We start from the raw sequence: 17,185 nt of genomic DNA, 5'->3' as shown, positions 1-17,185 counted from the left end.
CAGAGGTTGCCGTGAGCCAAGATCATACTATTGCACCCCAGCCTGGGTGATAGAGCAAGACTCCCAGCATTTTGAGAGGGTGGGGAGGGTGGATCACCTGAGGTCAAGAGTTCCAGACCAGCCTGGACAACATGGTGAACCACTGTCTCTACTAAAAATACAAAAAAATTAGCCAGGCATGGTGGTGGATGCCTGCAATCCCAGCTACTCGGGAGGCTGAGGCAGAAGAATCGCTTGAATCTGGGAGGCGGAGGTTGCAGTTAGCCAAGATCGTGCCACTGCACTCTAGCCTGGGTGACAGAGTGAGATACTCCCTTAAAAACAAACAAACAAAAAACCCCATTAAAAAGTCAGCAAAGGACATAAGTAGACACTTTTCAAAAGAAGACATACATGAGGCCAACAATCATATGAAGAAAAGCTCAACATCACTCATCATTAGAGAAATGCAAATCAAAACCACAATGAGATACTATCTCACATCAGTCAGAATGGCTATTATTAAAAAGTAAAAAAAACAACAGATGCTGGTGAGGTTGTGGAGAAAAATAAAAAGTCAAAAAATAACAGATGCTGGTGAGGTTGTGGAGGAAAAGGAATGCTTATACACTGTTGGTAGGAGTGTGAATTAGTTCAACCATTGTGGAAGACTGTGTGGCAATTCCTCAAAGACCTAGAGACAGAAATATTATGTGACCCACCAATCTCCTTACTGGGTATATACCCAAAGGAATATAAATCGGTCTACCATAAAGACGCATGCGTACACTCACTGCAGCACTATTCACAATAGCAAAGACATGGAATCAACCTAAATGCCCATCAATGACAGACTGGATAAAGAAAATGTGGTACATATACACCATGGAATATTATGCAGCCATAAAAATGAATGAGATCATATCCTTTGCAGGGACATGGATGGAGCTGGAGGCCATTATCCTTAGCCAACAAGTAAAGGAACAGAAAACCAAATACCACGTTTTTGCTTATAAGTGGGAGCTAAATGATGAGAACATGGAAACATAAGAGGGGAACAACACATGCTGAGGCCTATTGGGGTGGAGGGTGGGAGGAAGGAGAGAAGCAGGAAAAATAACTAATGGATATTAGGCTTAACATCTGGGTGATGAAATAATCTGTACAACCAACCCCCATGACGCACGTTTACCTAGATAACAAACCTGCACGTCCTGCACATATACCCCTAAACTTGAAATAAAAGTTAAAAAAAAAATACCGTGGACATGATTCAGATTAAAGGAGGTTAAAATACATAAAAACTCCTGGTATATATGGGTTATATGTTTGAAAATTACTTTAAAAATAAATAAACAGGCCGGGTGCGGTGGCTCATGCCTGTAATCCCAGCACTTGGGGAGGCTGAGGTGGGCAGATCACGAGGTCAGGAGATCGAGACCATCCTGGCTAACACAGTGAAACCCCGTCTCTACTAAAAAATATAAAAAATTAGCTGGGCATGGTGGCGGGTGCCTGTAGTCCCAGCTACTGGGGAGGCTGAGGCAGGAGAATGGCCACCAGGAGGCAGAGCTTGCAGTGAGCCGAGATCGTGCCACTGCACTCCAGCCTGGGCCACAGAGTGAGACTCCGTCTCAAAATAAATAAATAAATACATAAATACAAATATAAAAAACAAATCAAAGACATAAAAGAGGTAGTGCTGATCGTTATGAAATTGTTTATTTCTCATTTATTTTATTAGCTGAGGGGTTAAGAAGATACTAAGAATACTATAGTTACAAAAATTGAAATGTTTTGTTCACAGATATTCTCAATTATTGACTAACACAAAGGAACACAAAAAGCATACCTGCAACTGCGAACACTGGGGAATTTTCCTTCGAGGTGGAGTCGGGATAAATGAACTCTGCTTCCTGACTGATTCTAATCGTTTCTGCAGAGGAGTGGCACCTATAAAGTAATCTTCAGGTCTTGAGGATGCACTAGGAGTTGATTCTGGTGCGTCGTAAGAATCCATGGTCTGTCTACATAAGAAGAAATAAAACCAGAATTTTAAGCACTAAAAAGTTAATTCACACTTACAGTTTCACTGATTCCTCTCCTCACTCTAAAGGAATCCTTTCTCTTTCTTTCTTTTCCCCTCCCTATCCCCAGTCCTATATTCCTCATTGGCTATAGCCCACTTTTATGTATATCTTACAGATACCTCGAAAACAGTGTATGTTCAAAACTAAATTCAACTTCTTTTCCACCTTCAAAAAGGTAACTGATCCATTTTCAAATTCCTGTCAATTTGCTAAGTTAACTTAAATTCATGTAGTCCCCCACCTTCATTAACATATAGTCATTAAGCACATTCTACGGAGTTTTTCTTTCAAGAATCTGTCGAATCCAGTTCCAAGATGGCTGAATAGGAACAGCTCCAGTCTGCAGCTCCCAGCGTGATTGACGCAGAAGACAGGTGATTTCTGCATTTCCAACTGAGGTACATGGTTCATCTCACTGGGACTGGTTGGACGGTGGGTGCAGCCCATGGAGGGTGAGCCAAAACAGGGCGGGGCATTGCCTCACCTGGGAAGCGCAACGGGTCCAGGGATTTCCCTTTCCTAGCCAAGGGAAGCCATGACAGACTGTACCTGGAAAAACGGGACACTCCCACCCAAATATTGCGCTTTTCCTATGGTCCTGGCAACCAGCAGACTAGGAGATTCTCTCCCGTGCCTGGCTTGGCAGGTCCCACGCCCATGGAGCCTTGCTCGCTGCTAGCGCAGCAGTCTGAGATTGACCTGCGAGACAGCAGCCTCGCGGGGGGGAGGGGCGTCTGCCATTGCTGAGGCTTGAGTAGGTAAACAAAGTGACCAGGAAGCTCAAACCGGGCGGAGCCCACCGCAGCTCAGCAAGGCCTACTGCCTCTATAGACTCCACCTCTGTGGGCAGGACATAGCTGAACAAAAGGCAGGAGAAAAGTCTGCAGACTTAAATGTCCCTGTCTGACAGCTCTGAAGAGAGCAGTGGTTCTCCCAGCATGGCATTTGAGCGCTAAGAACTGACAGACTGCCTCCTCAAGTGGGTCCCTGACCCCCGTGTAGCCTAACTGGGAGACACCTCCCAGTAGGGGCCGACTGACACCTCACACAGGCAGGTGCCACTCTGGAACAAAGCTTCCAGAGGAAGGATCAGGCAGCAATGTTTGCTGTTCTGCAAAATGCTGTTCGGCAGCCTCGCTGGTGATATCCAGGCAAACAGCGTCTGGAGTGGACTTCCAGCAAACTCCAACAGACCTGAAGCCTAGTGACCTGACTGATAGAAGGAAAACTAACCAACACAAAGGAATTGCATCAACATCAACAAAAAGGACATCCACACCAAAACCCCATTTGTAGGTCACCAACATCAAACACCAAAGGTAGATAAAACCACAAAGATGGGGAGAAACCAGAGCAGAAAAGCTGATAATTCTAAAAACCAGAGCGCCTCTTCTCCAAAGTATCACAGCCCCTCGCCAGCAACAGAACAAAGCTGGATGGAGAATGGCTTTGATGAGTTGACAGAAATAGGCTTCAGAAGGTCGGTAATAACAAACTTCTCAGAGCTAAAGGAGCATGTTGTAACCCACCGCAAGGAAGCTAAAAATCTTGAAAAAAGGTTAGACGAATGGCTAACTAGAATAAACAGTGTAGAGAAGAACTTAAACGACCTCATGGAGCTGAAAACCATGGCACAAGAACTTCATGATGCATGCACAAGCTTCAAAAGCCAATTCGATCAAATGGAAGAAAGGACATCAGTGACTGAAGATCAAATTAATGAAATAAGGCAAGAAGACAAAATTAGAGAAAAAAGAGTAAAAAGAAACAAACAAAGCCTCCAAGAAATATGGGACTATGTGAAAATACCAAATCTACGTTTGATTGGTGTACCCGAAAGTGACGGGGAGAATGGAACCAAGCTAGAAAACACTCTTCAGGATATTATCCAGGAGAACTTCTCCAACCTAGCAAGGCAGGCCAACATTCAAATTCAGGAAATATACATAACACCACAAAGATACACCTCAAGAAGAGCAACCCCAAGACACGTAATTGTCAGATTCACCAAGGTTGAAATGAAGGAAAAAAATGTTAAGGGCAGCCAGAGAGAAAGGTTGGGTTACCCACAAAGAGAAGCCCATCAGGCTAATATTAGATCTCTCGGCAAAAACTCTACAAGCCAGAAGAGAGTGGGGGCCAATATTCAACATTCTTAAAGAAAAGAATTTTCAACCCAGAATTTCATATCCAGCCAAACTGAGCTTCATAAGTGAAGGAGAAATAAAATCCTTTACAGGCAAGCAAATGCTAAGAGATTTTGTCACCACGAGGCCTGCCTTACAAGAGCTCCTGAAGGAAGCACTAAACGTGGAAAGGAACAACCGGTACCAGCCACTGCAAGAACATGCCAAATTGTAAAGATCATCAATGGTAGGAAGAAACTGCATCAACTAACGGACAAAATAACCAGCTAACATCATAATGCCAGGATCAGAGTCACACATAACAATATTAACCTTAAATGTAAATGGGCTAAATACCCCCATTAAAAGACACAGACTGGCAAATTGGATAAAGAGTCAAGACCCATCAGTGTGCTGTATTCAGGAGACCCATCTCACATGCAGAGACACACATACGCTCAAAATAAAGAGATAGAGGAAGATCTACCAAGCAAATGGAAAGCAAAAAAAAGCAGGGGTTGCAATCCTAGTCTCTGATAAAACAGACTTTAAACCAACAAAGATCAAAAGAGATAAGGAAGGCCATTACATAATGGTAAAGGGATCAATTCAACAAGAAGAGCTAACTATCATATATATATATATATATATATATATATATATACACCCAATACAAGAGTACCAAGATTCATAAAGCAGGTCCTTAGAGACCTACAAAGAGACTTAGACTCCCACACAATAATAATGGGAGACTTTCACACCCCACTGTCAATATTAGATAGATCAACGAGACAGAAGGTTAACAAGGATATCCAGGATTTCAACTCAGCTCTGCACCAAGTGGAGCTAATAGACATCTACAGAACTCTCCACCCCAAATCAACAGAATATACATTCTTCTCAGCATCAAATCCCACTTATTCTAAAATTGACCACATAATTGGAAGTAAAGCACTCCTCAGCAAATGTAAAAGAACAGATATCACAACAAACTGTCTCTCAGACCGCAGTGCAATCAAATTAGAACTCAGGATTAAGAAACTCATTCAAAACCACACAACTACATGGAAACTGAACAACCTGCTCCTGAATGACTACTGGTTAAATAACGAAATGAAGGCAGAAATAAAGACGTTCTTTGAAACCAATGAGAACAAAGACACAACGTACCAGAATCTCTGGTACACATTTAAAGCAGCGTGCAGAGGAAAATTTATAGCACTAAATGCCCACAAGAGAAAGCAGGAAAGATATACAACTGACACTGTAACATCACAGTTAAAAGAACTAGAGAAGCAAGAGCAAACAAATTCAAAAGCTAGCAGAAGGCAAGAAATAACTAAGATCAGAGCAGAACTGAAGGAGATAGACACACCAAAAAACCCTTCAAAAAATCAATGAATCCAGGAGCTGGTTTTTTGAAAAGATCAATAAAATTGATAGACCGCTAGCAAGACTAATAAAGAAGAAAAGAGAGAAGAATCAAATAGATGCAATAAAAAATGATAAAGGGAATATCACCACCGATCCCACAGAAATAGAAACTACCATCAGAGAATACTATAAACACCTCTACACAAATAAACTTGAAAATCTAGAAGAAAAGGATAAATTCCTGGACACATACACCCTCCCAAGACTAAACCAGGGAGAAGTCGAATCTCTGAATAGACCAATAACAGGCTCTGAAACTGAGGCAATAATCAATAGCCTACCAACTAAAAAAAGTCTAGGACCAGATGGATTCACAGCCAAATTCTACCAGATGTACAAAGAGGAGCTGGTACCATTCCTTCTGAAACTATTCCAATCAATAGACAAAGAGGGAATCCTCTCTAACTCATTTTATGAGGCCAACATCATCCTGATACCAAAGCCTGGCAGAGACACAACAAAAAAAGAGAATTTTAGACCAATATCCCTGATGAACATTGATGCAAAAATCCTCAATAAAATACTGGCAAACTGAATCCAGCAGCACATCAAAAAGCTTATCCACCATGATCAAGTCAGCTTCATTCCTGGGATGCAAGGCTGGTTCAACATATGCAAATCAATAAATGTAATTCATCACATAAACAGAAACAACAACAAAAACCACATGATTATCTCAATAGATGCAGAAAAGGCCCTCAACAAAATTCAACAGCCCTTCATGCTAAAAACTCTCAATAAACTAGACATTGATGGAACATATCTCAAAATAATAAAAGCTATTTATGACAAACCCACAGCCAATATCATACTGAATGGGCGAAAACTGGAAGCATTCCCTTTGAAAACTGGCACAAGACAAGGAAGCCCTCTCTCACCACTCCTATTCAACATACTGTTGGAAGTTCTGGCCAGGGCAATCAGGCAAGAGAGAGAAATAAAGGGTATTCAATTAGGAAAAGAGGAGGTCAAATTGTTCCTGTTTGCAGATGACATGATTATATATTTAGAAAACCACATAGTCTCAGCCCAAAATCTCCTTAAGCTGATAAGCAACTTCAGCAAAGTCTCAGGATACAAAATCAATGTGCAAAATTCACAAGCATTCCTATACACCAATAACAGACAAACAGAAAGCAAAATCATGAGTGAACTCCCACTCACAATTGCTACAAAGAGAATAAAATACCTAGGAATCCAACTTACAAGGGATGTGAAGGACCTCTTCAAGAACTACAAACCACTGCTCAACAAAATGAAAGAGGACACAAACAAATGGAAGAACATTCCATGCTCATGGATAGGAAGAATCAATATCATGAAAATGGCCATACTGCCCAAGGTAATTTATAGATTCAATGCCATCCCCATCAAGCTACCAATGACTTTCTTCACAGAATTGGAAAAAACTACTTTAAAGTTCATATGGAATCAAAAAAAGAGCCCACATTGCCAAGACAATCCTATGCAAAAAGAACAAAGCTGGAGGCATCATGCCACCTCACTTTAAACTATACTACGAGGCCACAGTAACCAAAACAGCATGGTACTGGTACCAAAACAGAGATATAGACCAATGGAACAGAACAGAGGCCTCAGAAATAACACCACACATCTACAACCATCTGATCTTTGACAAACCTGACAAAAACAAGAAACGGGACAAAGATTCCCTATTTAATAAATGGTGCTGGGAAAACTGGCTAGCCATGTGTAGAAAGCTGAAACTGGATCCCTTCCTTACAACTTATACAAAAATTAATTCAAGATGGATTAAAGATGTAAATGTTAGACCTAAAACCATAAAAACCCTAGAAGAAAACCGAGGCACTATCAATCAGGACACAGGCATAGGCAAGGACTTCATAACTAAAATACCAAAAGTAATGGCAACAAAAGCCAAAATAGACAAATGGGATCTAATTAAAGACCAGGCCGGGCGCAGTGGCTCATGCCTGTAATGTCAGCACTTTGGGATGCTGAGGCGGGTGGATCACAAGGTCAGGAGTTCGAGACCAGCCTGGCCAATATGGTGAAACCCCATTTCTACTAAAAATACAAAAATTAGCCAGGCGTGGTGACGTGTGCCTATAATCCCAGCCTTGGGAGGCTGAGGCAGGAGAATCGCTGAACCCAAGGAGGCAGAGGTTGCAGTGAGCCAAAATGGTGCCACTGCACTCCAGCCTGGGTGACAGAGCAAGACTCCGTCTCGAAAAAAGTAAAAAAAAAAAAACGAAAGACCTTCTGCACAGCAAAAGAAACTACCATCAGAGTGAACAGGCAACCTACAGAATGGGAGAAAATTTTTGCAATCTACCCATCCGACAAAGGGATAATATCCAGAATCTGCAAAGAACTTAAACAAATTTACAAGAAAAAAACAAACAACCCCATCAAAAAGTGGGCAAAGGATATGAACAGACACTTTTCAAAAGAAGACATTTATGAAGCCAACAGACACATGAAAAAATGCTCTTCATCACTGGTCATCAGAGAAATGCAAATCAAAACCACAATGAGATACCATCTCACAACAGTTAGAATGGCGATCATTAAAAATTCAGGAAACAACAGATGCCGGAGAGGATGTGGAGAAATAGGAATGCTTTTACACTGTTGGTGGGACTGTAAACTAGTTCAACCATTGTGGAAGTTGGTGTGGCGATTCCTCAAGGATCTAGAACTAGAAATACCATTTGACCCAGCCATCCCATTACTGGGTATATACCCAAAGGATTATAAATCATGCTATTATAAAGACACATGCACACATATGTTTATTGTGGCACTATTCACAATAGCAAAGACTTGGAACCAACCCAAATGTCCACAGTGATAGACTGGATTAAGAAAATGTGGCACATATACACCATGGAATGCCATGCAGCCATTAAAAAACGATGAGTTCATGTCCTTTGCAGGGACATGGATGAAGCTGGAAACCATCATTCTCAGCAAACTATCACAAGGACAGAACACCAAACGCTGCATGTTCTCACTCATAGGTGGGAATTGGTCAATGAGAACACTTGGACACAGGGTGGGGAATATCACACACCGGGGCCTGTCGGGGGGTCGGTGGCTGGGGGAGGGATAGCATTAGGAGAAATACCTAATGTAAATGATGAGTTGATAGCTGCAGCAAACCAACATGGCACATGTATACCTATGTAACAAACCTGCACGTTGTGCACATGTACCCTAGAACTTAAAGTATAATAAAAAAATAAATTTTTTAGAAATGTTAAAAAAAAAAATCTGTCATCCCTTCACAAAGCTAATTCCTTAGCCACAACTAAGAGTTATCCGTATTCTTCCAAAAATAGCACTTTATTTTTATCTATGCAAAAACCTTTACAGTAACAAGACAAATCCTAAACTCTTCTGCTGGGCTTAAGGTCTTTCTAATTCAGCTTCTCCTTATCTTCCTAATTCTCCTCTCCAACCTGGGACATAAACATATTCTTATCTTCATGTGTTTGCTTCTCAACTGTATTTCCTATCTTAAGTGTCCTTTTCCCATCTCACCTCCTTTAAGACCATGCTAGAAATTTGATCTCCTTTCAAACTAGGGTGTTTTTAACCTTTTGGTCCTGAAATATCCATGACATACATTTTTATCTGTTATCTGTTATCAGTGGCTCATTCCTGGAAGCAGAGTATGCATGTGTGTGTGTGTGCTGAATGAGCTCTCATCTCTAACTAAGTCTGAAAAAAAATCCCTCAAGAATGTTCTACAAAATCCTTGGAGATATACCAGCACACATAGCTTTCCTCAATCACCCAGTCTGTACCACTCATTTTAGCCCCGTTCATATACTTCCTTGTACCATTTTTTAGCGTGTATTTCTTGTATCCTCAGTAAAACTAAGCTACTGTAACTGAAACCAGGCTTTATATTTCTCTTGTATAATTACCCAAATACAAGGCTGAGTGTCCTTTAATTGTTAAACAAGTATTGGTTCAATTAAACAGAAGTATTTCATAGAACTTCCAAATTAGGGCCAGGCATGGTAACTCATGACTGTAATCCCAACACTTTGGGAGGCTGAAGCAGGTGGATCACTTGAGCCCAGATGTCTGAGACCAGCCTGGGCAACACTGTGAGACTCCATCTCTACAAAAAATAAAAAATAACTAGCCAGGTGTGGTGGTGCACACCTGTGGTCCCAGCTACTCAGGAGGCTGAAGTAGGACTGCATGGCTCAGGAGGTCAAGGCTGCAGTGAGATGTGATCATGACACTGAATTCCAGCCTGGGTGACAGAGCAAGAACCTCTCAAGAAAAAAACACAAAATTAAAATACAATTTTCATTAAAAGGAATTATCATTTCAAAGTTATGATTAGTCTCAGCCAGGCGTAGTGGCTCACACTTATAATCCCAGCACTTTAGGAGGCCGAGGAAAAGTGGATCGCCTGCAGTCAGAAGTTTGAGACCAGCCTGACCAACGTGGTGAAACTCCGTCTCTACTAAAAAAACAAAAATTAGCCGGGTATGGTGGCATACACCTGTAGTCCCAGCTACTCAGGAGGCTGAGACAGGAGAATCGCTTGAACCTGGGAGGTGGAGGCTTCAGTGAGCTGAGAGCACACCACTGCACTCCAGCCTGGGTGAGACAGGGCAAGACTCCATCTCAACAACAACAACAACAACAACAAAAAAAAGTTATTAGTTTCAGCTACTACACAATTACCCTTTTGAAAAGTTTTTTACAAATAAAAAGTTATATTACTATATTTACTTATTTTATTTTATTTTTTGAGATAGAGTCTCGGTGTTGTTGGCCTGGGCTGGAGTGCAATGGCACGATCTCGGCTCACTGCAACCTCTGCCTCCCAGGCTCCAGAAATTCTCCTGCCTCAGTCTCCTGAGTAGCTGAGATTACAGCTGCCCGCTACCACGCCTGGCTAATTTTTTGTTTGTTTTTTTGTATTTTTAGTAGAGACAGTATTTCACCACTTGGCCAGGCTGGTCTTGAACTCCTGACCTCAGGTGATCCACCAGCCTCCCAAAGTGTTGGGATTACAGGTGTGAGCCACTGCACCTGGCCCATATTTAAATAGTATTATATTTAAAATAGCACAGGTTGAGCATTCCTTATCCAAAATGCTTGGGACCAAAAGTGTTTTTGGATTTCAGATTTTCTCAAATTTGGGAATATTTGTATTACACTGGTCAAGCATCCTTAATCCAAAAATCTGAAATCCAAAATGCTCCAGTGAACATTTCCTTCCAGCATCATGTCAGTGCTCAAAAAGATTCATGTTATGGAGCATTTCAGACTTCAGATTTAACCTGTAACTTCAATTTCAATATGTTAGACTAGGACACCATTTATATCTTGCACAAAACTCCATAAATTAAACATGTAGTCCTAGCATGGACAACATAGCAAGACCCCATCTCTCAAAAAAAAAAAAAAAGAATTAGCCTGGCATGGTGGTAGTCGTAGCCACTCCAGAGACTGAGGCAGGAGGACTGCTTGAGCCCAGGAGTTTGAGGCTGCAGTGAGCTATGATCACACCACTGCACTTTAGCCTGAGCAACAGAGTGAGACCCTCTCTAATTAATAAATACATAAATACATAAACTAAACATGTAGCATTATTTGTCCTTAAAGCTCAAATAATGTCCAGAGCAAGTTCATATACCACACAATTTATTTATTTATTTTTACAAATGTTCATACTAGCTTTATTCATAATAGCCAAAAATTGAAAACAACTCCGTGGGTGAATGATTAAATAAACTGTGGTACATCCACACCATGTAATAGTACTCAGCAATGAAAAGAAACAAATTACTGATACATGCAACAACTTGGATGTTAAAGCCAATCCAAAAAGGTCACATAAAATTTCATACATTTAACATTTTTAAAATGACAAAGTTAAAAGAATGAAGAACAGATGAGTGGCTGACAGAGATTAGGGAAAGGGAAGAGGGTGGGAGGGACATAAATGTGACTATAAAAAGGCAACACAAGAATCCTTGTGGTGATGGAACCGTATCTTGACTGTGGTGAATACATGACTCTACAGCAGACACCACACAATTTAAAGCAGCTATTCTAAAGCATCCTAGCTTTAAATGCATATTGAATTACCTATTTCAAAGGGAATTTTAATCAATCCTACTTACACAGAATGTTTCCTTCAAATTTGTTACTTGGTACAATAATTGCTAACACTTATTGAGCATTAATCCTATTTCAGGTACTCTTCTAAGCCCTTTATAAATATTTTCTCATTTAATCTTCAAACAACCCCATGAAGTAGATCATGCTCCCAGCTGACAAACAGGAAACCAGACAAGTTAAGTAACTTGCCAAAGTCAACAAGTTAGAGTGGAAGAGTCAGGATTTGAATCCAGACAGTCTAACTCTGCAATGAGTGCACTTAACTACTTCTTTCACGTTGCCTTTTAAACAGGGATCAATTATGAGGCAACATAAGCCCTGCTGAATTTGACTCCTTAAAAGAGAAATGCTACGAATTCCAAAAAGATTTTAAAGTCTAGGTGACTTTAAAAAGTCTAGCAATAAATGTAGGTGAGAAAAAGACTATCAGCACTAAGAGGGATGGTTTTGAAAAAACATGTCCTTTGAGTATTTAATGTTAAAATAGCCCAATCCACGAATTAAAGATTAGCAAATGATTTATACTTATTTTACCTTCTCATCTCACACTCAAGAATGTGTAATTTTTGCCCAGCACAATAATCAAGAGGTTATAAATATACCTTGATTCAATATATTACTGTCCCAATACTCTTCCTTCCAATCGGAAGCAAAGAGGTCCTCTTACTTGTATCTCCTCTGGACACCATCTCTTTTGTGTACTTCAGCTTTTTTTTTTTTTTTTTTCTTTTTTTTTTTGAGACAAGGTCTCACTCACTCTGTTGTCCAGGCTGGAGTGCAGTGGCTCGATATCACTGCAGCCTCCACTTCCTGGGCTCAGGCGATCCTCCCACCTCAGCCTCTCGAGTAGCTGGGACTACAAGCGTGCACCACCACACCAGGCTGTACTTCACCTATCATCTTCAATCACTCCTATACAGGATCCTTTTCTTTCACTGCCAAGCATATTCTAGTATTTCTAACATTAAAAATTTGTGTTTAAATCCAATTCGTCTCATTCCTTCTGAGACCAATCTCCTGGAAATGTGGTCTACACCTATTGCCTCCAGTTACTAATAAATATTTTACTAGAAATCTTCAGCAATCTCTTTTTTCCATCTATCACTACAAAGAAACTGCACTTTTGAAGATCACTGTTTTTCCCAAAACCATGGCCAAATACTTTGTTGATCAAGTTTGTTCATCCTTACTCATCTAAACTTTCTGGGACCTTGTTTCCTCTGACATTCCATTTTTCAGGGGCTTTTCTCTTCCTTACTTTTTATAGTTCCAATTTATTTACTGATTCTTTTTTTTCCTCATGTTCCAATAGTAGGTGGCCCCAGACTCTGAAAATCATTCATTCTACATAGGAAAATAATCATTCTGTATGACTCCTAAATCTCTATCTTCAGACCATTACAGCTGCAACCCAGTCCTGCATTTTCAACTTCCTATAAGATGGTAAACTTTCATGTTGTCAAACTCATTAAGTTCAAAACTAATCATCACTTCACATCTCATTCAATCTTTCTTTGCCAACTACTGTACTCTGTTTTGCTCAGTAATAATTGCATTCTTCCTTTTCATTTTCTTTCCCCACCAAAAAAACTTTCATCATCTTTTACTCTTCCTTCAACATCACCTTTACATCTAAAAAGTTAACTTTGTTAACTTTATCATCAAATTCTGACATATTTCTTTTTTTTTTTTTGAAGACAGAGTCTCACTCTGTCTCTCAGGCTGGAGTGCAGTGGTGCAATCTTGGCTCACTGCAGCCTCCACCTCCCAGGTTCAAGTGATTCTCCTGCCTCAGCCTCCCGAGTAGCTGGGACTACAGGTGTGCACCACCACGCCTGGCTAATTTTTGTATTTTTTGGTAGAGATGGGGTTTCACCATGTTGGCCAGACTGGTCTTGAACTCCTGACCTCAGGTGATCCGCCTGCCTTGGCCTCCCAGTGCTGGATTACAGACATAAGCCACCACACCTGGCCTCTGACCTATTTCTTAAAAAGATATACACTTGTTCTCTTAGATGTGGGCTTCACTTTCATTTTCACTTATAGCTACTTATCTTGTTCCCAGTCTTAGCCCCTTTCCCTAATCCATCATCAGTCTTTCGTTGTCACCACTTTTATCATTACCTTGCTTGAGATCCCATAACAGTTCTCACACATCTATATGAAGTCGAATCAGAATTCCTGTCTGGCTTTCGAGGCACTACTGTATTTGATCTTATTATCTGATCCTATCCTGGTTCATTTTCTACTACTTCAGTTCTTACCCCAAGATCCATGGACATTAGTCTTTCCAAAATCCAACATTCTGCACACACTTCCTCTAAGGTTTTGTATACAACATTGGGGGGTGGGGGGGTGGGAGTGAAGAAAGTTCCAGTAGACAATTAAGAGGTTAAATGACAGCCCCATACCCAAACATGCACTCCTTACTCTAGACAGATGATCACTCTACTGTTCTCCCTGCCTTTTTATTCACCTTATCGCCAATTAAAAACACTTCTCTACTCCCGTTTGTCTCAGTAAATCTTATCCATTTTCCATGTGCCATATCCTCAGAAGTTTTCCAGAGCTTGGCAGGGCTAGTTCTCTTGACAATTCCACTTGCAGTTGTGGTTCACAGCACACAAGCTTTGTTGTTTCTCTTGCGGTTAGTCCGTGAAGGGGCTCTGACTTGATCACTTTTCTACATTGCCACCAATACCTAAATCCAACCGCCCCAATGCCAATACTTAGCCGGGTGTTAAGCACGTAGTGTTTAAACACACCTCAACACGCAAGTATTGTAAGATAATGACCACACAACAGGGCAAATACAAAGTTAAAGCAGGTCCGGGACCAATACAAAGCATTTTTACCAATAAAACGCCGTGATGACGCTGTCACCCATTCCGGATTCATGAATCATTCTTCAAAAGTCCGGCTCCAAAACTATGTGGAGACTGAAATCCCCTGAAGAAGAAAAAAAAAAAAAAAACCGCCAAAATGACAGCTAAGACAGAGGCCAGACTAACCCCTGGCCCTCCCAAATTCCCTCTCGCTCCACCACAAGTGGGTTCACAAGAGACACAAACGCACCCAGGAAGACGTCCGCTCCCTCAGACGCGGTGCGGGCCCTGCGACTTCACTCTGGGTGGGACATTTCCGCTCGCCCAGCTCCGCGACCCTCGCTCCAGCGGAGTCAGCTTCTGCTCGCGGAGGGGAAAGGGCAAAAGGACAGTGCGTCCCAACCCGTCCCTCTCCAGCTGAGCCTGTCAGAGACCAGCCCAGCTCCGAAATCAAGCCGTTGAGAAAAGGTAATTCGGCCCTCCGCCGCCTCTTCAGTTTAAAATCGTTTCCCGACTCGCTCTGCGGCACCACGCAGGAAGCCTCCTTGGCGCCTCGCCGATTCCGTATCAGTGAAGCAACTAAAATTGCCATTTTAACTGAGGGCAAGGCCGAGCCACTGAACCACTATCGTAAACCTTTCCAATCGTGCTCGGTTGCTCGTCGGTTTTCCTACCGGTGCAAAGCTTCCTCTCAAATTTCCGCCCGTAGTAAGCATGGCGGCCGCACCTCACCACTGATTCGTTGAATTCCTTCCCCGTAATTTTGGGCACTAGCGGGCGGAGTTGGAGGGCGCTTGGACCCCAGCGGCGATCTGTGGTTGGGTTCGGGCTCTGGGAGCATTTTGGCTTTGCTCGCCTTCCTCTTTCAGAAGACTCGAGATCGGCCAGCAGGTCTGCGAGATTTGAAACGCGACTGTTACTCCTTGTTTTCCGGTTCTGGCCGCGAGAGCCTCTCGAGAAGCGTCGTATACCTAGTGACCGCCTCTGGTTGTCTTGGGCGCTGCTATTTGGAGTCGCTCTCTCGTCGTCACTTTTGGCTGCCGACTTGTTGAGTAGAAGTGCAAACTGATGCTTTAAGATTCAGGGAAAGGTCTTTCCCTCATCTCCACTCCAGCAAGCACCCCAGAGACCTTGGAGATTTGTCTTGTTTCTAGACACGTGTACTCGAATGTTGTGCGGAGGAGGACTTAAATATTCGAGAAGAGAGTGGGAACTCCTGGAATTTTAAGGGATTTCTGTGTATTTCCAAAACTGACTTTTAACTACCGGCAGCGTGGGATTCGTGATTGTTTTTCGCCATCGTGTGGCTCCAACATGTACTTCCCTTCTTGGTTAAGTCAGCTGTACAGGGGTTTATCCAGACCCATCAGAAGGACCACCCAACCGATCTGGGGTTCTCTCTACAGAAATCTGGTGCGGAGTTCACAGAGGAGAATTCCAGGTGAAAATAGCGAAGAGATCTGTCCTATGAACAGTACTTCAGCCTGTTATCTACGGCTGGAGAGCTTTTATTCCATTTTTTTTATTTTTTCCCCCATTCTTTTTTTTTTTTTTTTTTTTTTTGAGACGGAGTCTCGCTCTGCCGCCCCAGGCTGGAGTGCAGTGGCGCGATCTCGGCTCACTGCAAGCTCCGCCTCCCGGGTTCACGCCATTCTCCTGCCTCAGCCTCCCCAGTAGCTGGGACTACAGGCGCCCGCCACCACGCCCGGCTAATTTTTTTGTATTTTTAGTAGAGACGGGGTTTCACTGTGTTAGCCAGGATGGTCTCGATTTCCTGACCTCGTGATCCGCCCGCCTCCGCCTCCCATAGTGCTGGGATTACAGGCGTGAACCACGGCGCCCGGCTTTTCCCCCATTCTTAACTGGATAGCCTTATGTGTAGAAGCAGATCATTCACTCTCATTATATTCATTATAAGGCAGTTTTATTTTCCCTGAGTTTTTAGAAAGACCACAAAAAGGTAACCACGTAATATATAGAATACTCTGCTTTTGGTCGATGCCTTAAAAAATCCTTCTTCGGCCGGGCGCAGTGGCTTACGCCTGTAATCCCAGCACTTTGGGAGGCCGAGGAGGGCGGATCACAAGGTCAGCAGATCGAGACCATCCTGGCTAACACGGTGAAACCCCGTCTCTACTAAAAATACCAAAAAAAAAAAAAATTAGCCGGGCGTGGTGGCGGGCGCCTGTAGTCCCAGCTACTGGGGAGGCTGAGGCAGGAGAATGGCGTGAACCCGGGAGGCGGAGCTTGCAGTGAGCCAAGATCGCGCCACTGCACTCCAGCCTGGGTGACAGAGCGAGACTCCATCTCAAAAAAAAAAAAATCATTTTTCACAGAATTATAATAGTGTTTTCTAGTGTACAAGTGGCTGTTAAACACTAGATTCATACTAAAACTAAATAGTTCCTACACCGTCCATTTCTGCAGTTTCTAAAATCCTATTTCATTTGAGGAAGAAATGTGCAATGTTAAGAATTGGGTAATGAGGATTTTAGGTCAATGCAAATGCTAGAAGATCAAAAAAATTTTGATTTCCTAACACAAGACAGAAATTTATATTCAGTTATTCACTTGGCTTTTGACACATTTG

General features: G+C 42.1%; 2 protein-coding genes across 3 annotated transcripts in view; one reads left to right on the top strand and one right to left on the bottom strand.

Moving 5' to 3' along the window:
- Positions 1-15,347, bottom strand: part of CENPL (centromere protein L) — a 30,690-nt gene extending 15,343 nt beyond the window's left edge. For both annotated transcript variants that reach the window (XM_003258900.4, XM_003258899.4), the window contains exons 1-3: positions 14,846-15,347; positions 14,626-14,719; positions 1,832-2,006 (exon numbers count right to left, since the gene is read on the bottom strand). In XM_003258900.4, coding sequence (XP_003258948.1) covers positions 1,832-1,999 — 168 coding nt within the window. In that variant the 5' untranslated portion in view covers positions 2,000-2,006; positions 14,626-14,719; positions 14,846-15,347. The remainder of the gene's footprint in view (positions 1-1,831; positions 2,007-14,625; positions 14,720-14,845) is intronic.
- Positions 15,348-15,382: 35 nt separating this feature from the next.
- The window catches only part of DARS2 (aspartyl-tRNA synthetase 2, mitochondrial), a 34,241-nt gene continuing 32,438 nt past the window's right edge, over positions 15,383-17,185 (top strand). Inside the window, exon 1 of the mRNA XM_003258898.4 lies at positions 15,383-16,036. Within this exon, the coding sequence (XP_003258946.1) occupies positions 15,910-16,036 (127 nt within the window). The 5' untranslated portion in view covers positions 15,383-15,909. The remainder of the gene's footprint in view (positions 16,037-17,185) is intronic.

The sequence above is a fragment of the Nomascus leucogenys genome, chromosome 12 (genome assembly GCF_006542625.1).
Source record: "Nomascus leucogenys isolate Asia chromosome 12, Asia_NLE_v1, whole genome shotgun sequence".
Classification (NCBI taxonomy): domain Eukaryota; kingdom Metazoa; phylum Chordata; class Mammalia; order Primates; family Hylobatidae; genus Nomascus; species Nomascus leucogenys.
This window is presented reverse-complemented; position numbering and strand designations above follow the sequence as displayed.